This window comes from Canis lupus, chromosome 12 (assembly GCF_048164855.1).
Source record: "Canis lupus baileyi chromosome 12, mCanLup2.hap1, whole genome shotgun sequence".
Lineage (NCBI taxonomy): Eukaryota > Metazoa > Chordata > Mammalia > Carnivora > Canidae > Canis > Canis lupus.
In genome coordinates, this window is record NC_132849.1 from 5,896,538 (window position 1) to 5,919,434 (window position 22,897).

The 22,897-nt window shown below is 39.9% G+C and overlaps 1 protein-coding gene, 1 long non-coding RNA gene and 1 pseudogene across 4 annotated transcripts in view; 2 read left to right on the forward strand and 1 right to left on the reverse strand.

Moving 5' to 3' along the window:
- Positions 1 to 5,018: 5,018 nt before the first annotated feature.
- Positions 5,019 to 22,897, reverse strand: part of FCGR1A (Fc gamma receptor Ia) — a 28,907-nt gene continuing 11,028 nt past the window's right edge. Inside the window, exons 2-7 of one of the 3 annotated variants that reach the window (XM_072769381.1) lie at positions 13,948 to 14,055; positions 13,544 to 13,564; positions 12,432 to 12,689; positions 7,628 to 7,879; positions 6,204 to 6,488; positions 5,019 to 5,444 (exon numbers count right to left, since the gene is read on the reverse strand). In XM_072769381.1, coding sequence (XP_072625482.1) covers positions 5,170 to 5,444; positions 6,204 to 6,488; positions 7,628 to 7,879; positions 12,432 to 12,689; positions 13,544 to 13,564; positions 13,948 to 13,978 — 1,122 coding nt within the window. In that variant the 5' untranslated portion in view covers positions 13,979 to 14,055 and the 3' untranslated portion in view covers positions 5,019 to 5,169. Of the gene's footprint in view, positions 5,445 to 6,203; positions 6,489 to 7,627; positions 7,880 to 12,431; positions 12,690 to 13,543; positions 13,565 to 13,947; positions 14,056 to 22,897 lie in introns of those variants that run through there. The other 2 variants (XM_072769380.1, XM_072769382.1) reach the window with 2 other exon arrangements.
- On the forward strand, positions 7,458 to 8,615 carry LOC140600996 (uncharacterized). The gene is made up of 2 exons (XR_012004063.1): positions 7,458 to 7,901; positions 8,303 to 8,615. It is a non-coding gene; the product is annotated as an uncharacterized lncRNA (long non-coding RNA).
- On the forward strand, positions 17,162 to 21,612 carry LOC140600994 (proteasome subunit alpha type-1-like; annotated as a pseudogene).

The window sequence follows — 22,897 nt, forward strand, 5'->3', positions numbered from 1 at the left end:
GTCCTTCCCGCCGCGCACCCGGCCCAGTGGGAAACCGGGAACTCACACTTGCAGCCCCGAGCAAACAAGGACTTCGGGGTTTGGGAGACAGCCCACGAGTTGGGTGCTCTTCTGGATACTAGGACAAGTCGGACATGCACGACCCCCTGCTCTTCTCTGCCTGGCCGCCGCCCCCGCCTAAAGCCCTTTACTTGCCGCTCGGGCTCTGGGGAAGCAAAGATCTCTCACCCGGTTTGGGGGAAGGTTGCGGAAAGCGGGGAGGCGAGCTGAAGTGACAGTGTGCACGGGTGGCCGCGCGGTGGCGCCCGCGCCCGCTGCGAGACGCATTCGGAGCACCGGGCCCCGCGGTGCCGCAACCACTGCCTTGGTCTGTTCATCCAGAAACCGGCTTTAGCCGCGAATTCAATGTAGAGTTTAAAAAAGTGTATTCGTGACCGTTACGTAGCGCTTTACAGTATAATCTACTAACATGTGCCAGTTAGGAACAGAGAAAGGATCGATGAATGACAGCAAGCAGATTTGCAACCAAGTAAAAATGTGAACACGGATTTACACTATCCACTATTTTTTTGGTAAAAATTAACGGAAAATATTTCTAATTGTTCAAGAAAGTATAAGACACCAGCTTACTTTCTATCCATTCCTTTTATTTATTTATTTATTTATTTATTTATTTATTTATTTATTTATTTAATTTATTTTTATCCATTCCTTTTACTTGGAGATGTAGTGTTCATCTGTTAAAGGTAAAAGAAGTTTCATCACTTTTTTGAAATCAGAGTACGCAACTGAGAAACATTGAATCCTAGGTGAATGCGGTATCAACACTTTCCCTTTACTTAGAATACTGCAAATGTAGGGAGATTGCTCTTTGAAGCCGGTTGATAATTCCTTTTTTTTTTTTTCAGTTGATAATTCCTAGCATGCTTTTTATATATCTTAAATACTCTGCAGTAGCCTTTGAGCTGCTTTCACAATATTTCCAGCTTCTTGCTTTATGCTTCCTGTAGAATTTTACATCATCTTTGTGGTTGAATGGAGCTAGATAACTAGTTCTGACAAAGTGAGGTGGAAGTGTTGTGTGTCACTTCTCGGCAGGAGGATTTACTTCCTGTTTTGGGTTGCTCCATACCCTCTTCAACTCTGGCACAACTGCTGGCAATGTTCCGGAAGTACCACCTTTATCAGCCTTCACATTTGACTCTGGTGTAACATGAATGAAGGATAAACCTCCGTTGGCTTAAGATGCTGAGATTCAGGAGTTGTTACCTTAACATACCCTAGCCTATTCTTAACACAGCCTACTTCACTGATGAATAGATCAGACGTAGAGCTGTGCATAAGAACTTTGTTGCCTAGATAAGATGCAGTTATTTAATCAGTATTTCTTACACTCTTTGCCTTGTTCTCAGGACTCTTCCTCAAGAGCCAAGCTGGTTTTTTTGTTGTGTTGTTGTTTTAATGATAATAAAGAAGAGGCAAGGTCTTTACCTGAAAATTGTCTTAAATTCTGCTTTGCCTCTTTTACAATATACCAGGATTCAGAATATCTCAACATGGGCCAGCATGTTTATTTCTAATACCTAGCTTGGCCCTTAATACCCATAAATATAAGACACAAAAATTTACCTGTGGTGTGTAGTGCCTTTGTCTCTGGTACACAGAGAATTTTTTTTTTTTTATCCTCGGGGCAACGAATCATGATTTGGAATGAGAGATATGCCTTTCTTTTGCAAACTGGGTGAAGGGTGATTGGGAAAGAATGGATAGAAAAGCAGGACTAGCTACAGACATTTATAGTGGACATATTCTTAGGCATGGAAGCCTGTGCATGGAAGTTGACAAATGGGGGCCTGATTTATTGCCAGTGTACCTGCAAGAACATCATCATGAATCCCTGTGGGTTCACACACTCAAGGAAGACACAGGTCAGTGAGTAAAGCAATCCATATGTATGACAGTAGGTAGGGGGTAGTGGTGACTCTAGAGTTTTAAAGTGCTGTATGTTTCTTGTTTCAATTCACCATTATTGAGTAAAATTCTGTTGATCCACTTCTTGATTTCTGCAAGTAAAATTAGCAGGCTTGTGTTTTGCTTCTAATGCTAACTAGTGAAATTCCAAACTCTGACCTTAAAATGCAAGTCTTCATTATTCATAAAAGTACAATCTGAATATATGCAGATGTTCAGATAGGAGAGAGAGCATTTTGCATCATAAACCAGCTCAATTTGATAAGTCACAGGAGTATCAAGCTTATTCTGTGCAAAATGGAGCCATGGTGCATACTTTTTACTTACCAACTTGTTTTCTTGTCTGTTAAAAATATGTATGTCCCTAGAAGTATTATTGGAACAGATGGGTCTTATAAGACTCAAAAGACTTTATAAATGTTGCAGTGGCATACAAAACACTCAGAGTGGACTCTAGGAGCAGATGCTGGACAGAGTTGGGGGTGCAAGATGTTTATTAAAGATGAACCCCTGTGAAAGGAAGAGTGAAGAGGAAGGACTGGGCAGTGGAAGAAATCAGACTGCAACGAAAGCTCGATAAAGCCTTGGCCAACCCTGCTGAGGAGCTCGAGCAAATATTTCCACCTGGAGAAAGTGTGAGGTGGTACCAGGCCTTGACCTGACCCAGCACTAAGGCTTGGGGAATCGTCAAGTAGGCATCAATGTGGAGGACCCCAAGAACCTATTCCTGTCACAGTGATAGGCCAGAAATAAGGGTAGACTGAAGTGTAAATTGTTCAAATGTTAGGGTAGGCAGTCAAGTTCTAACAGAATGGCCAGCAATTGGGAGTGTCAGAGGCTGTCCTCACAGCACTCCTGAAGAAGCTGGACTGAACCAGAGAGGCCCTAGATGGCAGGGACCATGACAGGAAACCCCTGGCCAAATAAGGAAGAAAAAAAAAAAAAAAAACTGAGAAAACATACATGCTTCCAGTCCTGCCCCAAGTAATGAGTATTACACCCTTATTAACAACTGTGGATAAAAACAGAAACCTGAACCCTGGGGCACAGTTTCTCTCTCTCTCTCTCTCTCTCTCCCACTCATGTATCAAAAGTGTACTTTCACCTTAATAAACTTTCCTGTTAGTGTCCCTCTGCTCATTTCTGTGTTCTATCTGTCCCTGAATTATTTCTCATGACAGACAACCTTTGGTGGTATCTTTGGGAGACGATGGGTCAAAGCCTCAGGATCCGGGGTCCACCCACCCAGCAATACAATTAAGAAATTGCTTTAATCACAAAACAGGGGGAAAATTGAGTTCATCAAATAAGTAATTTAAACGATAAAGTACATGTGAGAAAAAACTGTGACAAAGATAGAAGCATGGAAAAATCTGGAGAGGAAGCACAAAAGAGGAGAGTGGGGAAGGAGGAAGCACTTCATGTTGCTTTAGTAATGACTTCTCCATTCTAGCTCCAGCCCAGGCGTCATCTTCTCTTAGCCCTTTCCCTGAAATTCTATCCACCCTGTGGAATCAGCAGAGAGCTCTCTCCTCTGAGTGTCCATGTCACTTCCTCCTTCAGTTCCCAATTCCTCAGGTTCCACAGAGGATCTTTGGGCCTCTTTCCTATGGTATTCATTCCCTGCAATTCTCATGTCCATTTTCTCAGTCAATAAGACCAAAAGTTATGTGTAATCAAAGAAACTCCTACTATTATATATGACCATTTCTTTTAATACAAATGTTGAACTTGTAACTGGAGCACCTGGGTGGCTCAGTTAGTTAAGCATCCAACTGTTGGTTTTGTGCTCAGGTCTTGTGAGTCTTAAGCTATACCTCGCATCTGGCTCTGTGCTCTTGCCTGGAAGTCTGCTAGAAGAGTCTCTCCCTTTGGCTCTCCCCCCATCTCACACTCATGTGCTCTCTTCTTTCAAGTAGATCTTTTTAAAAAAAAATGTTGGAGTTGTACTTCTAGTGAGATGATAATTGCTGTACTTTATTCTCAAAGAGAGAACGTTGTCATTGTCCACAGACTAGGGAAGCAGTGGACTAGAGTGCTCTTCCATCTACTTCACAGTGCTGAGTTGCTTAAGAGTGCATCTAGGTGGTGGATGTTAAAGGTGATCCCTCCCACATGGAGCCAGGAATAGGCTAGTCAGGAATGCATAATGCATCCTTGTATGGCAGTTAAGCTATGTTTTTTTTTTTTAAAAAAAAAAAACAAATCTAAAATTTGTTGCTAGGTTTTTTATACTCCTTTTGTTTTTTTTCTATGCTTTAATAAAGTCTTTTCACATGTTTCAGTTTTATTTCAGCTGTGTTATAGAGGAGCAGAAAAATATTTTGCCTCCAAGTTGAGAGCCTATGTGGGAGAGTATAGCATTATCTTGAAACTAGTTAGTAATCATCCAGATAATCAGAAGGGGAGAGTACATCTCTAGAGGTAAGAGCTGGGGCTTTATGTCACTGCATCTCCCCAGTTGAAGCTCCTTCCTGCAGTACCCTGCTGGGAGTTCTAGGTTTAATTTATTAAGGAAAGCCACAGTTACGTTCTGTCTTCCTGTGGAGTGAGGGAGTGGGATAGGCAAACAGGATTCCTGGTGTCTCTGGACACAGAGAAGTTATGAGAAAGCCTCCAATGAAAGGGCAAAAATCATGCCCCCATTTGTCCTGGTGAGGAACTGCCATGTATCTCTATAAGCTGTGTGGATGCATTCCCTGCTAGTGTGCTGAAGAGAGAAGCCATGAGATAACTCCAGGGAGGTGTAAGCACCCATAGTCTCTCAGGAGCCATTTGTTAATTACATTTCCTTATTTGGGTCTCTGCTCTTTTGTCTCCCTGATATCCTTTCTTTTTCTGCCTCCTCCTCATTCTCTTTCTCATCTTAATCTCTTGTACATATGCACCCACTTACCTTTTCACCCTGTCCCTAGAAATACATTATTGCTCAAACTACATAGTAAGATAATAGACTGGACTTACAAGTTTTTAAAGATTTCTTTCAAGTAGGTCTCACTTCAAATCATCCCTGATTACCCAGTTTCCAAGTTTATCTCCACTTGAAGTCAACTCATTTGTTTGCTTTATTTCAGAGTTAATCAGATGACATGGGACTCAGAGTTCTAACGTCTTCAAACTTTTGGGTGTTTGCACCCCAATGCACGCACCAAAAAGAAGTGGGAGGCACCATCTCAATCCATGGGCACCCCCTGGGCTCTACTGCTGCTCTCCCTCTGGGGGCTTCTGGGGTGTCTTTTCTTGCAGCTGTTCGAGTTCCTGATATTTTGGCTCTTCTAAATCTCTCTCCTTTTGAAGGTAGGAATCTACTCTTTTCTCAAGACCAGAGTACAACGAGATTTCTAAATTCCACTTTTTCTTTCTTTGCAGTTCCTTATGTATAATCATACAGAAAATGGTATCCACCAAAAATATCATTCCCATTGCCACATAGAAAAGGACGTGAAACCAAACAGGAGTTAGTGTCTGGGGGCCTGAAAAAGAAAATGACAAGAAGAAATGCTAGTTAGAACGCAGAGGAATCTGGATGAATTATGTTTGGGAGGGAATACTGGCTGACACCTGGTATGCCTGTCCCCAGTGGAGACAATGGTAATTTCAGGGGGCAGATAGGTGCTCCACCTGAGTTATATGGTGTACAGACCAGGGGCAGGCTCCTCATAAGAGCTTAACTGCCAGGGCCTACTAAGTGGACTTCCTAGTTTCAGACAAAAATGCTACATCTATGCCATTTAATGCCTGAAATGGATTTGGGTTGAAGATAAACTTTTTTCCCAAAGAGTCTTTGTCTTGGAGCTCACAGTCTCTCTACCTCAGCCAGATATAGCCACTTGGGCAGGTATTTATGTGCAATCCACAAAATTCCCTACGTCACCAATCTACCATGTGAGCTCCTTGAAGTAAGAGCTGTACCCCACTGTCTTCATATCCCCACATTTATGACAACAGATGGAAGGAACTCAATATATTGATTAGATTTTTAGGGTGGGGGGAGGAACAGGGGGAAAAAGAAAATGAAGAAGAAAGGAAGGACAAAAGGAAGGCAATAAATGGAGTTAAGAAAGGAAACTTAATAGAGCTCATGAGAATAATGAAGTTACGAATCAAGAGTGGAAATGCCCCTTCATGGGTTTTTCCTGGGTGGGCCATGAAATCCCCTTAAACAAACCTCAGCCCCAAAGGAGAAAAGGGAGCATCTTCTCCTTGTGCCTGTCAGTTCCCCTCATGCTCACCAACCACTTGAAGCTCCAACTCAGGGCTGCGCTTGACGACATTGCCATCTTCTGTGGTAGCCTCGCACCAGTATAACCCTGAATCTTCTTTCTTAGCAGTTAGTATCTGGTATTCAGAGGATGTATTCCTGCTCAGCAGGGTCTTACTGCCCATGTAGAAGGAGAAGTAAAGTTGCAAACCAGGTCTCTGTAGGAGGAGCTTTGTTTCACAGCTCAGATTGACCACATGCCCCTCCAGGATGGGTGATGACAAGGATGCTTTTAGCACTGGGGCTGGAAATAGCTCTAAAGAAAAGTTGATGGGGACAGGGTTGCCTGCTTCAGTGTCAAGGTTCTTTTTACAGAAAATATACCTGGTTCCTCCTTGGGAAACCTGCCCCTAGAGAATGCATCTGTAAGACAAATTTTCCCACTTTCAGCAGAGAGGCATTCTTGGGGTTTCCTCATAGATACTCTTATAGTTGCCAACTTCCTCATTTCCTACTGGGGAGAATACCTCCAGGGATCCCTGGGTGGCTCAGTGGTTTAGCGCCTGCCTTCGGCCCAGGGCATAATTGGGATTGAGTCCCACGTCACACTGGGCTCCCTTGCATGGAGCCTGCTTCTCCCTCTGCCTGTGTCTCTGCCCTCCCCCCTCTGTATCTCTCATGAATAAATAAATAAAATAAAATCTTTTTTTAAAAAAAAAAGAATACCTCCACACAGTCCATGCTTCCCTGAATAGTCATATTACTGAGTATGTGACCATGCCTTTTGGTAATGGTCCACCAGGAGTGGACACTGACACACACTACTCGCCAGGTCAGTGACTTATTACTTGTGTTACTTACTTCCCCCAAAGATAATCTGGGACAATCCTCTTTTTCCCATCGGAATGAATTCTTTTTCAAACAGAAACTATAACTATATGAGTACTAAGATGAAAGAACCACAATGAGGCCCTCATGTAAGCTGGAACAGAGAAAGCTGCTTAGTTAGCACATGTTCAGAGAGAAGTAGAATCAGAGAGTCCATATTGCCCCTGAGAGATAGATAAAATGTAAAACCAAGTCCTAATGTCTTCATGGCTTCTGATTCTATGGAGCTTTTTATGAGACTCCATTGAGTTATTTTTTAATAACCCTCCTACATACCTCAAGTAAATCTCTATTCCTTGCAACTAAAATGATGAAATAGATCCTCACTATGCCCTGCCCTTCATGTTAGCTCCTGGGATTACTGATGGGCATTGCGATTTACTGGAAAGAGCAATAGACCGGAGGCCCAGAAGACTTCAGTTCCAGTTCTGGCCCAGCCACTGGTCACTGTATGGCCTTCAGTGAGATAGCTACCTCTCTGGAACTTAAGTCTCTTCTCTTGCAAACTGAAGTGATGATTTATAATGGTCCTTAAAACTAGAGCTCTGTGACTATTCAGATACATACCTTTTATAGTGATAGATACTCCTGCTGATTCGTAGCGATGCTTTCCCATGGCTGAGCAGTGATAGATGCCATTGTGATGTAGGGTGGTTTTCAGAATGGTAAATTCAGAATTCTGAGGAGAAAACTTCAAGACTGTGCCATTTTGGTAGAAAAGCACATTGTACACCAGCTTATTATTCCATCCATGACACCTCAAAGTCAGAGGTTCCCCTTCCGTGAAGACTCTGCCAGAGACCTGGAGTATTAGCCAGTCTGGAAAATATATACCCAAAATGTATGTATACAGTAGCAGAGGGACAAGGAGGCTGAAGCTGGGCCCTGGTGGATTTCTTATCTTTTTTTCTTTCAACATTTCAACCTCAGAGCTCTGCCGAATTTGAGGCCTATTGCCCATCCCCCAATTATCTTTAGCTTTTTTGGGAAGAAAAGTAGTCTTTACAAGCAGCCATGTACACAGGCCCTTCTTACTTCCCTTGCCAGATTTCAGAAGTTGGTTGGGATAAAAACATTTTACTGTATGTGGTAGGCAATATTCTAAGATGACTCCAGTGTGTCACACCCTTGTGTAATCCCCTTGGGTGTGTGTGTAACTTGAGACTTGCTTAATGAACAGGATATGAAAAAGGTTACAGGATGTCTCTGTCACGATGAGGTTACGTTATATGACTCTCTTAGCTGACTGGACTGAGAGTCTCCCACTGGCCCTGAAGAAGTAAGCCACTATGTTGGGAGAGGGCCATCTGGCAAAGGCCTGCCTGGAGGAGCTGAGATTACTTCCAACTGACAGCCAGCTAAAAGGTGGGGACCTCAGGCTTATAACATAAAGAACTGAATTCTAAATTCTGCCAACGACCATGTGAGCTTGGAAGATCTGCAGGAAGGAACACAACTCAGTCAATACCCTGACTGCAGCCCCTGCAGAGCACCCAGCTAAGCTGTGCTGAGACTCCTGACCCATGGAAAGATAATAAATATACATTGTTTTAAACTGCTGTGTTTGTAGTAATTTGTTACACAGCAATTAAAAAAACTAAAACACTCCAACTCCTGACTACTATGTTAATGGCATCCCACATACTTGTTTGTCCCAAGACAAGCACACAGAATAGCAAACATTTCCAGATGTATATGTGCCCCTAAATTGACAGAATATACACACATGCGCAGATCAGTGATCTAGCTGCTAAAAACAAGCTCCAAGTCCAAGGGGCCCTCCCTTTTGATGTACATCTCTACACATAACCAAAAAAATGCTTCCTTTTTCTTTCCCTGGAGCAGTTGATTTGGCTAAATGGGGAGGAGGTTCTTAAAGGACAAAAGACAAAAAGGGACAGTAGTGTTTTTCCCCCTCCAGAATTTACCTAAGAACAGAAGGCAGAGGTATTCCAGTGGTATATGTAGCATGACTTTTATAGTTTTGGATGCTGTCACAGTGTTTCTAAATATAATGCTCTTCTCTCCCTTATTCCCATTCCCAACCAAGAGGTGCTCAAAGATTACAGTACCCCAACACACAAACACCTTAGCTTTATATATCCACAAACGTGATGGGATCAGACACTGTCAAAAATACTAGTGATGATATAACATATCTGAATGACACAATGAATAGAGTTGATTTTTGTGGATTTATATAGAAGCTATAGTTTAAAGAAAATTCACATACTTTCCAAACACACATGCAACAGTTAAAAATACCGAGTATGTACTAAGCCACAAGCAATTTTCAACAAATACTAAAGAACTGATACCATATTTAACATAAAATTAGAAATCAGTAACAAAAAGCCACCTTCCTAAATCACTTCTAAATAATTCATGAGGAAAGAAAAAGAAAAAAGAATTATATACATACTAATGAAAATTAAAAAGATTTAGTCTTAAATGATAGTTGGGAGTATTATCAAAAATTTCAGGATACAGCTTTTTAGCAGACATTATTAATTTCCTCCTCAAAAGCCATTCTTTCCATCTTCATCACCTTAAAGCAGGATTGGGATGCTCATAGATCCTCAAACCAGCTATATTTTTGTGGTCTCAGCACATACAGATTTAACTGAAGTGACAGAGGTAGTGTACCTACAGGTGAACTCTCCTCTGCTGGTTAGCTGTGGCAAAACATTTTTTTTTTTTTTTTGGCAAAACATTTTTAAATAAGGGCATAGAGAGCACCAACCCCAAAACCTGATGTATTTATACTGTACTACAGTAAATGTAAGCACTTTTTTTCACTGAAAAAACAGCATAGATAGTGAAAAGACAAGCCACAGCGTGAAAGATATTTGCAACACTTGAAAAAGGACTCATGTCCAAACTACAGAGATCCTGCAAGTTGATAAGGAAAGACAACAATAAAGAAAAATTGACAAAAAAACCTAGATGGGTATTTTACAAAAGAGGATATCCAAATAAGTAATAAATGTAGAAAATGCTTGATGTCATGAGTCTTCAGGAAAATGCAAATTAAAGCTATGTGATGACTACTGCACATGCACCAGAATGACTAAACTGAAAGATATAGAAACCTCTGTATGTTAAAAAGAAAGAAAAAGAAAGAAGAAAGAAAGAAAGAAAGAAAGAAGAGAAAGAAAGAAAGAAAGAAAGAAAGAAAGAAAGAAAGAAAGAAAGAAAGAAAGAAAGAAAGAAAGAAAGAAGAGGGATGCCTGGGTGGCTTAGTGGTTAAGCATCTGCCTTTGACTCAGGGCCTGATCCCAGGGTTGGGGATCAAGTCCCACATCAGGCTCCTGCAGAGAGCCTGCTTCTTCCTCTGCCTGTGTCTCTGCCTCTCTCTTCATCTCTCATGAATAAATAAATAAAATCTTGAAAAAAAAAAAAAAGAAAGAAAGAGAGAGAGAGAAAGAGACAAAGAGAAAGAAAGAAGAAAAGAAAGAAAGCACCGAGTGTTGATGAGGATGAAAAGGAACCAGAACTCTTACATTCCACTGTAGAAGTGTAATATGGTATAACCACTTTGGAAAATTAAAGCTGAACAAATAGATGTACATTTTGTGACCGAGCAATTCCACTCCTAGGCATATCAACAGATATGTATACATAAGTGCACCAAAAAACAGGTATCAAAATGTCCACAGTGGGGGCACCTGGCTGGCTCAGCTGATACAGTGTGCAACTCTTGATCTGGGGATTATGAGTTCCAGCCCCATGTTAGGTGTAGAGATTACTTAAAAAAATAACATCTTAAAAGAAAAATGTTCATAGCAGTACTACCTGTAAGAGGCCCGAAATAGTGGGGCCCCTGAGTGGCTCAGTAGGTTAAACATCCAATCCTTGATTTTGGTTCAGGTCATGATCTCACTGTCCTGAGACAGACTCTGTACTCAGCGTGGAGTCCGCTTGAGATTCTCTCTCCCTCTCTCTCTGCCACTCCCACTCATCATGCTCTCTCTCTCTCTCTCTCTCGCTCTCTCAAATAAATAAATAAAGCTTTTTAAAAAAAACTTAAAATATATTATTCTCAGTAAGTCATTAATGCTGGGGCTTCTACAGTCTGTACAGAGGCAAAGAAAGTGGACTCTTCCTAGCCCTGTTTCACTTTTTTTGTCACTTGAACTATAAAGCACTTCTTCTACTTCAACTATATAAAATATCTTGTAAAAACAGTTCTGTCCAAGGGACAGTCAGTTAAGCCTCTGACTTCAACTCAGGTCATAATCCCCAAGTCCTGTGCCCCCTGGCTCCCTGCTTGGTAGGGAGACTCCTCCTCACTCTCTTTCTGCCCCTCCCCTTACTTCTTCTCCCCCAACACATTTGAATGATTTATACTGAATAATGAAACATTCAGTTTCCATTTCTTGACAAATGGAAATCTTTTACAAATTTAAGTGGATATGTTGGGGGGGGGGGTTTCCCTTCCATTCATCAACATTTAAAATGCTTAGTCTCAAAAGTAATTTCATGTCCAGAATATTATCTTACAGATATATTATGAAATGTGCTCCAGTCTATAAGTATAGAGATGTCTATTGCAGGACTGTAAAAACAAAAAGCTGGAAATATACTACAAGTTTACTAATAGGTAAATGATTAAATCAGTTACAGCACAGCCATATGGCAGACATTTGAAAGTTCGTGGTAGATCTCTATTGATTTAAATAGACCTCCAAGGTATTTTAAGTGATAAAAGCAAGGTGTAGAACAGTATATAGAGTATTCAACCAACCATTTAAAAAAAAAATTCATTTCTTTGAGAGAGAAAGCAAGAGAGCACAAGCAGAGGGAACAGCAGAGGGGGAAGGAGAAGCAGACTCCCCGTTCTCCCTGTTGAGCAGGAGGCACAATATGGGGCTCAACCCCAGGGCCCCGGGATCATGACCTGAGCTGAAGGTAGACACTTAACTGACTGAGCCCCCAGGTGCCTCATCAACCACTGTTTTTTACGGTTCATAAATATTAACAGTTTTATTTCTATAGAAGGTGACCATGGGACTAGGAGTTTGAGGTGGAAGAGAGATTTCATTGTTCATCATTGTACATTTTTCTGAATTCTTATTTACTGTGTGCAGATTTTCAACAAAATTAGATCATTTTAAATAATAAAATCTTAGGGTCTGAGTTTTACACTAGATACCCTGCTCACAGCTGTCCCAGAGGGGTGCTATTGGGGCACAGTTTAAGGACCCTCATGTGATATTCTAAGTATTTGGACTTAATTTCACCTAGTAGGCACACAGAGCTGAAACTTACACTCCAATAAATGAAAACACACATATCTGGCATCGATAAAGGGGAAAACATAAAGGGAGACCTTGTGATTTCCAGCTCTCCTGTTCCATGCCCTACTTACCTCTGTGGATTTCCAGCTGTATCGGGTCACTTAGGACTGAGAGACCTGTCTGGCACCTGTATTCACCATTGTCATTGACACTGGCAGCAGCGATTCTGTATCTGGGGGTCAAGGTCTGAGTGGCTGTGCCATTGAGAAACCACTGTGTAGAGCTGTCCCCAGGCAAATGGGGTCCCTCGCACCATAAGGTTACACTTTCCTCTTGGAATACACTGACCCATGGAGGCTGCAAGGTGATCACTGCCTTTACGGGGTCTGCTTGGGGATTAAAAAAAAAAAAAAAGAAAGAAAGAAAGAAAACGAAAAAGAAAAAGAAGGGAAAAAAGAAGACCAAGTGGAATAAAAGGAAGATCTGAGTAATTAATAAGGTTTTGTGGAAGGCACAAGGTAAAAAATATATAGTTAAATGAGACTGAAAAATAAGCAAGTGGGAACCTGTAAAAGCTAGCTACTGAGAGCATCCACACCCCATGAACAGAGCTCCGTTCATGTTATTAAATCTACATCTAGATGTTGGAGATTTGGGATTCCTAAGAAACAAATGACTAAAAAAAAAAAAAAAAAAAGAAGAAGAAACAAATGACTAATTTAGTTTTCATTGTTGGTAAAGCAGAAGAGTTTTAAACCCAGGCAAGTTGATTGGAGCTGGTTCTCTCATCCTCTGTGCTATACTGTCCCTGAGGGTTAAACTCAGGACTTAATTAGCATCTGCTTTGGAAATAGAGGCTCAAACTCCTCACTTAGAAAGAAGCCTTCAGTACTTGCTTGGTTCTCTCTAAAAAGAAAGTACTCAGCTTTCTTCTAAAGGGGACAGGTTTGAGGAATGTTGGAAGAGCTACGTCTATAGTTTTGCAATTCTGGCCTTTTCCTGCTATTATATACACATAGGCATTTAGTCCAAAGCTCAGGGCTTTTTCAGGAAATCTTAGAGAGAAACTTTAAAAACCAGGATTTTATTAAAATCATACTCCGAATATAGGAGATTTTACATAATTTATAAATCTTTCTTGTTTCTATCCTCTCCCTATACTCTCTTCTTCAGGAAAACAAAACTCACCCTTCAGAAGCAGGAATGTGGCAGAGGAAGAGAAATAAAGTTAAAGATTACTCACCTGTTTGTGCACCAGCTGGGACTGTAAGAGACCAAAGAAGAGAGACATAAGTTGGTCAGTGGGAGATGACAAGGAAAGGAGAATCAAGGAGACAAAACTAATATAGACTCTAAGGGGCCAGCTTAGGTGTCTTGAGTCTCTCTCTACCCCCTTTCTCAAAATCAGGGACTAGTGGTACTGAACAACCTATGGATGGTTATTGATGAGGCTTTATTTTGATATGATGCTTCCAGGCTAAATGTTATCACTAAGTCTCTCTTCCCAGGCTTTTGGTATAATGAGCATAAATAAATCATGGAAGCACAGATATAGTTGTCCCCACATTCATGAGTTCTAGTCTAGGATACCAAAGGAAGACAGTCAGAGCCACTACCCTTCTAGCTATCCCTCTATACCCAACTTACCCCAAAGGAGTAGAACTGTCAAGAGCCACATGTTATCTCCAAGCTGATGGGAACAGTGAAGTCTGTAACATGCAAGACATTGAAGAGTTTCTGCTGGAGGCTCTGGAGCTGAAATTAGAAAAGAGGAAGGAAACTGCCTCTTCTGACCACTACCATCATGCTCCTTTTTGGGGAAATACGTCCTTAATTCTTGCAGCATTCTCCTCCCATTCTCAAACTACTTAGCCTGTCTTCTCCAGTTTGAAACTCTGGATTTGGGGTTATGAAACTCTCAAATTCAAGGGAAAGACTAAAGTTTTTATTAGTATTCTATTCTTTTTTCTTTTAAGATTTTATTTATTCATGAGAGAGAAAGAGAGGCAGAGACACAGACAGAAGGAGAAGCAGGCTCCATGCAGGGAGCCCAACGGGGAACTCGATCCTGGGCTGAAGGTGGCGCTAAACCGCTGAGCCACCGGGGCTGCCCATTGATATTCTATTCTAATTGTATCTCTCTTTACTAATTCTGTTTTTGGGGTCTAAAATATAGCAAATCCTCATTTCTAAAGCTGGTTCAAAGCCTGGCCATTGTCTCTACAACTTTATCATTTGAATCCAGATTATTCTGTATCAACCTCTACATGACATGTGAGGAATAACTCATTTATAAGAGCTCCCCTACTACAATGAAGTCTCTATTCCTCTGAGAATACATACAGGATCAATATCCCATTTTGGTTTGTTTTTTTAAAAGCCACCTCCCTGAAAAACATTATGAATTTGGAGTGTTTATCTTGGCTATAGCTAAGGAAATTAACTGTTTAATGTAAATGCTATAGAGAAGAAAAATGACTCGTATATATGAGTAGAAATATCTCTAAGAAGGAATGTCCCTTCATGGACATGCAAGATATTTCTAATGTTTTACTGTTACTACCAGCACTGCAATAAATAGTTTTACACCTATCTTTAAGAACTCAACTTACTATCTCCATAGGATACATTCTGAGAACCAACATCACTCAGTCCAAGAAAATATACATTTTTTTCTTTAGATACATGTTGTCAGATTGTCTGTTATCATTATCATCATCATTGCATATATTTGTAGAGTGCTTATGATATACCAGGCAAATATGCTTGATATGTCTTTTTTCATTTAACCCTCAAAATAAAGTATGAGTAGACTCTCTGGTTGTCTCTGTTTTGTAAATGAGAAAACTAGACAAAGAGGAATTTGGTAACTTGCCCAAGGTTATAAAAAGTAGAAACCAGGTTTAAAGACAGGCACTTTGATTTCCTCCACAGTCTCTCCAAGAGAGTTATAAGGGGGGCAGCCTGGGTGGCTTAGCGGTTTAGCGCCGTCTTCAGCCTGGGGCATGATCCTGGGGTCCCGGGATCGAGTCCCACATCAGGCTCCCTGCATGGAGCCCGCTTCTCCCTCCGCCTGTGTCTCTGCCTCTGTGTGTCTCTCATAAATAAAGTCTTAATAAAAAAAAAAGAGAGAGAGAGAGAGAGAGAGTATAATGGTACCCACTCCACCCCTCACAATTCCTTTGTAGTACAATAGTTGCTTCTTTGAAAAATGAGTGAATGACCAGAAAAACATGGGGAAATGAGTATTGTTGTGGAAGAGAACTGAAAGAGAACTGTGAAGGATGAAATACTTTTTTTCTGATGAGCATCTGCAGTTTCCAAATGTAAAAACAACTAGGATAACAGAGCAAACACTGTAATCAAGGCAGACGAATCTCCAGTATGTAATGACCAGTGAAAATTATGATACTCAGACGAGCCACTAGAAGTTACATCTATCTTTGACATTTATATTTCCATAGACTGATGATAGTTTACAAGACCATCATAGGCTTCATACAATACGCTTTTCTCAAAGGGACATGCAAAGTCTTATTCACCTATTTTAATTAAAAATTTTCTCTTATTTACTACAGAAAATAATTTGTGAACAATTATTTGATATAGTTTTTAAGGTAAGATCATATAAATTTTATACAGAATTGACCAAGAATTTATCTTATTTTTACACTCTTTGCCAGTAAAAAGCAGTCAGTAATACTTTATTTTCTACTCAATTCCTTCTTTAACAACCATATATTTTAGGAACTATTCAAACCTATACAGAAAGTTTTAAGTAAATAATTGCATATAATGTCTACACCACAATTTTGCTTAATATGTTTTGTATGTATGTTGTATATCTTTTGAATAGCTGTAATATACTACCTTGATATATTTGCTAATGCTGGAAGTGTTTTTCAAGAGATTTGATAAACTTTACCTGATGTTTTTCTCCAACGGCTGTTCATTATAAAAAGTTCCTGATTGGTTCAATTTCAAGTTTCCATTAGAAATTCAATGAGTTTTTCATCCTTAGTTATTCCTACTACTTGATCTATTAAATCTTTCTCTGCTTCATGTATCCTCAAAGTTCATCAACTTAGAAAATCAATCTTTATCCATGATTTTATATTTGTATCATCTAGCCTTTATGGTTAATTTCTAGTGGTATTTTTAAAAAGATTTTATTTATTTATTCATGAGACACGGAGAGAGAGAGATTGGCAGAGACACAGGCAGAGGGAGAAGCAGGCTCCATGCAAAGAGCCCGAGGCGGGACTCGATTCCGGGATCTGGCAGAAGGCAGACGCTCCACCGCTGAGCCACCCAGGCGTCCCAATTTCTAGTGGCATTATCGTTTGTCTTTTATAGGTTGTCTCAGTCTGGGATTACTTTATCCATTTCCTCTTTCTCTAAACCCACTTTTTTTTTTGTCATCATGAATATATCCATTAAACCCTTTGTCTAATTTTCCTGTGTGCTCTTGAGATTCTTTCCCAAGCTTTTCAGTGATCAAATCAGTGGCTTTACCAAAAGCCCATTGTTGTGGAATTCTAATGTATAGAATGTTCTCTATAGAAGCTCTATTTTATCGCTATTTCCTTAAAACTATTTCAATTTACAGCAAATCTAATATGCTGTCTGCATACTATCAATCCTTTTAACATTCCTTTTTTATTTTTATTTTTTTATTCATGAGAGACAGAGAGAGGCAGAGACACAGGCAGAGGAAGAAGCAGGCTTCATGCAGGTAGCCTGACATGGGACTCGACCCCAGGTCTCCAGGATCAGGCCCTGGGCTGAAGGCGGCGCTAAACCGCTGAGCCAGCCGGGCTGCCCTCCTTTTAACATTCCATGCAAAAGTAATGAGCCCCTTTATGACAATATAATCCAGAATTTCTAAGAACTCTACTATTGGAGACATAGTTCTGACCCTCAATATTCTGAGGAATTAATGATGAAAATAGTAGTAATATTTTCTTTGTAATAACCTACGAGGAGGGCAGACCGGAGTAGTGGTAAGGAACTTCACTACAAGTGAAATTGGCAATTTGAAGAGCATTTTATAATGCAATATTACTTCAGCTAGAAGCTTCTACTCTAATGACTTAGCTAATGCTCCTGCCTATAGTTCCTCCAGCACAGAGTCCAGATAATAAGTAATGTTCACTTTGTAATCAAGGTTTGTGGGATTCAGACCAGTTTTTTTGAACTTTGAAAAGCTCACAGAACTACTAGGAGTGGGTAAGTGTGAATTGAAACACTCTGCAAGATTTTGTGATATGAGAGTTATTTGAATGAAAATCTTGTATATTTAGAGCTCAGAAGAAGCACATACAGTGGTCTTAATCCTTGAAAATTTCTGTACGATAACTTGTTTCTTAGGGTTTTATCCTATTTGGGTGAGATTGACCTTAATCACAGTCTAACTTGTTTCTTGCCACCACAACTTAGTTTCTCTTCCTCTAATAGCTTCTAGGCTGATTCTTAGCAGAAAGTAAAAACAACACTCACTGGAAAGACAGAGTAATAAAGTAGATTCATCCATTTAAACAAGGCTGAACACTCCAACATTTTACTTGGATGAAAATATCTTGCTATTATCTATCTCAATTTTGTGCATGAGAAAAAAAGCTAAAAAAGGTCAAGCAACTTGCTTATGGTCAGAAAGTTAATAAATGATTCAGTGAGACACAAACTAGCTCCAAGTCTGGTTTTGTGCAGTAGTGATATAATCGTAAAATTCAGTAGAAACAGAATTATTCTTCACTGACTCCAAGTATGCTTACCTCTATACTGTAACTCAAAAATCTTTTGAGGTAATTAGCAGCTTTATTACGTGGAAAGAAGTCAAAGCCAGGTGCCCTTGGGGGAAAATTAATCCTTTGCAGTAAAAGTGTGGTGACAATCTACAGATAAAGCATTTACATCTCATGACACCTCAGCACTCCGTAGGGGTAGTAAATGTATAACCTTTTCAAACCTTAAAAAGGCTTGAAAACCTATAACCTTGATCACCATCTTTCCAAATCCTTCCAACTTTTCAAAGGGTGACCACAGGCCTCTTCTAGTCAAAAGGGACAAAAGGAAACATTTCTTTTTACAACTATAATCTGAGCTGGTTAGTGTAAATAATGGATTGGTCTCCAGCACTGGTTGCTGCAGATTGTGGGTGGGAATTCTATTTTTATATATGATCTAGCCATTGTCCCATTTGCATATTCAGTCTCTCATCTAGAATCCACTACAATCAAACCTTTATTCTCATCACTCTCCTGAAACTTCTCTTGTCAAGGCTGCCAAAAATTTTGCTAAACCCAATACAGTTCTGGGATCCCTGGGTGGCGCAGCGGTTTGGCGCCTGCCTTTGGCCCAGGGCGTGATCCTGGAGACCCAGGATTGAATCCCACGTCGGGCTCCCGGTGCATGGAGCCTGCTTCTCTCTCTGCCTCTCTCTCTCTCTCTCTCTCTCTCTCTGTGTGTGTGTGACTATCATAAATAAATTAAAAAAAAAAAACCCGATACAGTTCTTATTTACCCTCATTTAATCTAATCAATGTTTTACAGTTAATCCTTTCATCTTCCTGGAAACATTTTCTTCCCTTAGTGAGGGAAAAAATAAATTCTGAAATGAAATAAAAATAGCTAAAATTAAGAACTCAGTGAAAGAGTTTAACAGAAGTCACAGCTGAAGAGAAAACAGTAAAGTAAAATATGGGAAAAAGAAAAAATTCAAAATATAGGACAAGGAGAAAAAAATGTAATATTAAAACACACAAACAAAAAATAGTAAATGGAGTGAGAAGGTGTATCTTATATTTTGGTTAGAGTCTTGGAAGTAGAAGAGAGAGAAAACAAGGCAAAGGCGATATTTGAAGAAGAAATGTTTGAGAGTTTTCCAGGCAATGTGAAAGACTCAAATCAACAGATTCCAGAAGGCCAACCAGTCTTATACAAGGTAAATAAAGGGGTATCAGTACTAGGGAGATCAGAGTAAAACTGCAGAAAATAAAAGACAGACAAAAAAAAATATTCAGAGAAAAAAGAGATTACACTCAAATCAGCAGCAGTCAGAACACTGACCGACTTTTGAAAAACAAAAATTGAATGCAGATATTTTCAATGTTCTGAGAGTAACTGCCTCCTAGACTTACATACTTAATAAAAGTCTTCAATAATTAAAGTAAAATAAAGGCACTTTCAGAGAAAAAAAGCTGAAACAGTTCTTCCCAAACAGACTAACACAAAAGAAACTTCTAAATGATGTTTCTCAAGCAGAAGAAAAATGATTCCATATGGAAAGACAAAGAAAAAAATTAAAATAAAGGTAGCCATAAATACACCTAACATTGATCATATAAAAATGTATAAATGGTCTTTTGGGGCCTAATACTCAGAATGAGTATAATATGTGATACTGACTATATAATAGAATAATAATAAACTGATAACTGCATATGTAAAGATGACATTAGATATTAAATGATAACTGCAGGGGCAGCCCCGGTGGCTCAGCAGTTTAAGCGCCGCCTACAGTCCAGGGCTTGATCCTGCGAACGCAGGATCGAGTCCCACATCGGGCTCCCTGCATGGAGCCTGCTTCTCCCTCTGCCTGTGTCTCTGCCTCTCTCTGTGTGTCTCTCATGAATAAATAAATGAAATCTTTAAATAAATAAAAAATAAATGATAACTGCATATATATATAGATGACATTAGATGGAATAAAAGTATTCCAAGGTCTCTATACTGTCCAGGATGAGGGTAAGTGTAATAATTATTACTATGCTTGATAAATCAAAGATTAAAATTAACTAAAAAAAGAAAATAAAGACTAATTTTTAAATTAATCACTGACAGAAAAGAAGCAAAGTGAAATTCAATGAAAAACATAGAAGGAAAAATGGATGTAAAGTATATAAAACAATAAAAAAGCTATAATAGTTCAAAAGATAACAATCCAAAAAGAGAGAAAGAAGTAAAAAACAGGGCCGCGCTCCTGAAGCCGCCATCTCTGCCGGAGGCCGCAGCGGGACCCGAGCCGGAACCATGTTTCGCAACCAGTATGACAATGACGTCACTGTCTGGAGCCCTCAGGGCAGGATTCATCAAATTGAATATGCAATGGAAGCTGTCAAACAAGGTTCAGCCACAGTTGGTCTGAAATCAAAAACCCATGCAGTGTTGGTTGCATTGAAGAGAGCACAGTCAGAGCTTGCAGCTCATCGGAAGAAAATTCTTCATGTTGATAACCATTTGGTATCTCAATTGCGGGACTTACTGCTGATGCTAGACTGTTATGTCATTTTATGCGCCAGGAGTGTTTGGATTCCAGATTTGTATTTGACAAACCTCTCCTGTGTCTCGTCTTGTATCTCTAACTGGAAGCAAGACCCAGATACCAACACAACGGTATGGCCGGAGACCATATGGTGTTGGACTGCTTATTGCTGGTTATGATGATATGGGCCCTCACATTTTCCAAACCTGTCCATCTGCCAACTATTTTGACTGTAGAGCCATGTCCATTGGAGCCCGTTCACAATCAGCTCGTACTTACTTGGAGAGACATATGTCTGGGTTTATGGAGTGCAATTTGAATGAACTGGTTAAACATGGTCTGCGTGCCTTACGAGAGACACTTCCGGCAGAACAGGACCTAACTACAAAGAATGTTTCCATTGGAATTGTTGGTAAAGACTTGGAGTTTACGATTTATGATGATGATGATGTATCTCTGTTCCTGGGAGGTCTTGAGGAAAGACCACAGAGAAAGGCACAGCCTGCTCAACCTGCTGATGAACCTGCAGAAAAGGCTGATGAACCAATGGAGCATTAAGTCACAAACCAGTCTATATGTGTATTATCAAATATGTAAGAATGCAGGAGCCCTTACTGATGATAGTAATCTATACTTTGAACCAAAAGATGCAGCGTGGTCTTCTGGTATGTTTTAGGAATCGGTCCAGATGTGTTTTTCCCAAGTAACTTGTCTGAACTATATAATGGTGTGTATTTTTCTTTGAGAGGGTCTATATAATCATTTTCTAGAAAGTATAGTTATCTGTACTAATGTTTTTATATGAAGAACATAGTGTCTTTGTGGTTTTAAAGACAACTGTGAAATAAAATTGTTTCACCTGAAGAAAAAAAAGTAAAAAACAGAGAACAAAGAAGACAAATAGAAAAAAATAGGGATCCCTGGGTGGTGCAGCAGTTTAGTGCCTGCCTTTGGCCCAGGGTGCGATCCTGGAGACCCGAGATCAAATCCCATGTCGGGCTCCCGGTGCATGGAGCCTGCTTCTCCCTCTGCCTATGTCTCTGCCCCTGTGTGTGTGTGTGTGTGTGTGTGTGTTGACTATCATAAATAAATAAAAATTAAAGAAAAAAGAAAGATAGTAGATTTAAAATTAATTATATCAACAATTATATTAAAGGTAAGTAGGCTCAATTATTCAGTAAAAAATAAATATTGCTAGACTGAATTTAAAAATCAATTATATGCTGTATCCAAGAGACATACCAAAACCATGAAGTGATAAAATGGTTGAAAACAAAAAGAGAGAAAAGGAGCATTATTGAAAACATTAACCAAGGGAGGCCTGGGTGGCTCAGCGGTTGAGCGGCTATCTTTGGCTCAGGGCATGATCCTGGGGTCGGGATTGAGTCCCCAGAGGGCTCCCTGCATGGAGCCTGCGTCTCCCTTGTCTGTGTCTCTGCCTCTCTCTCTGTGTCTATCATGAATAAATAAAATCTAAAAAAAAAGAAAAAAGAAAACATTAACCAAAAGATAGCTACATTAATAGACTTTAAGATATGACTTCAGTATATATCTCTACTGGGATATAACCATCCATTTTTATTTTTTATTTTTTTAAAGATTTTATTTATTTATTCATGAGAGAGAGAGAGAGAGAGACATAGGCAGAGGGAGATGTGGGACTTGATCCCAGAGTCCTGCGATTATGCCTTGAGCCAAAGGCAGACGCTCAACCACTGAGCCACCCAAGTGTCCCAACCATCCATTTTTAACTGTCTTCTATGCTAGTTGGTTATCATGGGTAATGATATGTAAATTAATCTTCAAGAGCCATTTTGTTAGAGCTTTGATATTTTCTTCTTCACCTTCAACTGTAAAGGTATAATAGACTAATCTTTAAAGATACCTTATTTTTAAATGTGTGTGTGATTACTGTCATATCATAGTTTAGGATGATTTCCCAGCCACAGCCTGCAACGGAAGTCAGAATTTCTTCCCTAGATGAATCCTAGGTTATTAATTGGCGGGTGTCAAGGGAGACTGCAAAAAAGAATCCAGGATGACTCTGCCCATGGCATGGGGATGGATAAATGGTAGTGCCAAATCCCTTGCCTTCCTTGCCCAGTTTTCTGCTGCATTTTTGTCTCTGTCTCCCATGGTGTATTGAATGCTCATTGATGTGGCTCCTCTCATGACAATTGCTTCCCTTATAACAGGACCAACAGCAGGAAGTATTTGGTCCAGAATAATTTTCCACCACTCCACCGAACTTCCAACATTGTCTCCCAATTCTCACCCTCTTAATTTTGTCTCTTTAGAACATCAAAACTAGTAATGGCCCTTTCTCTGTCCTAC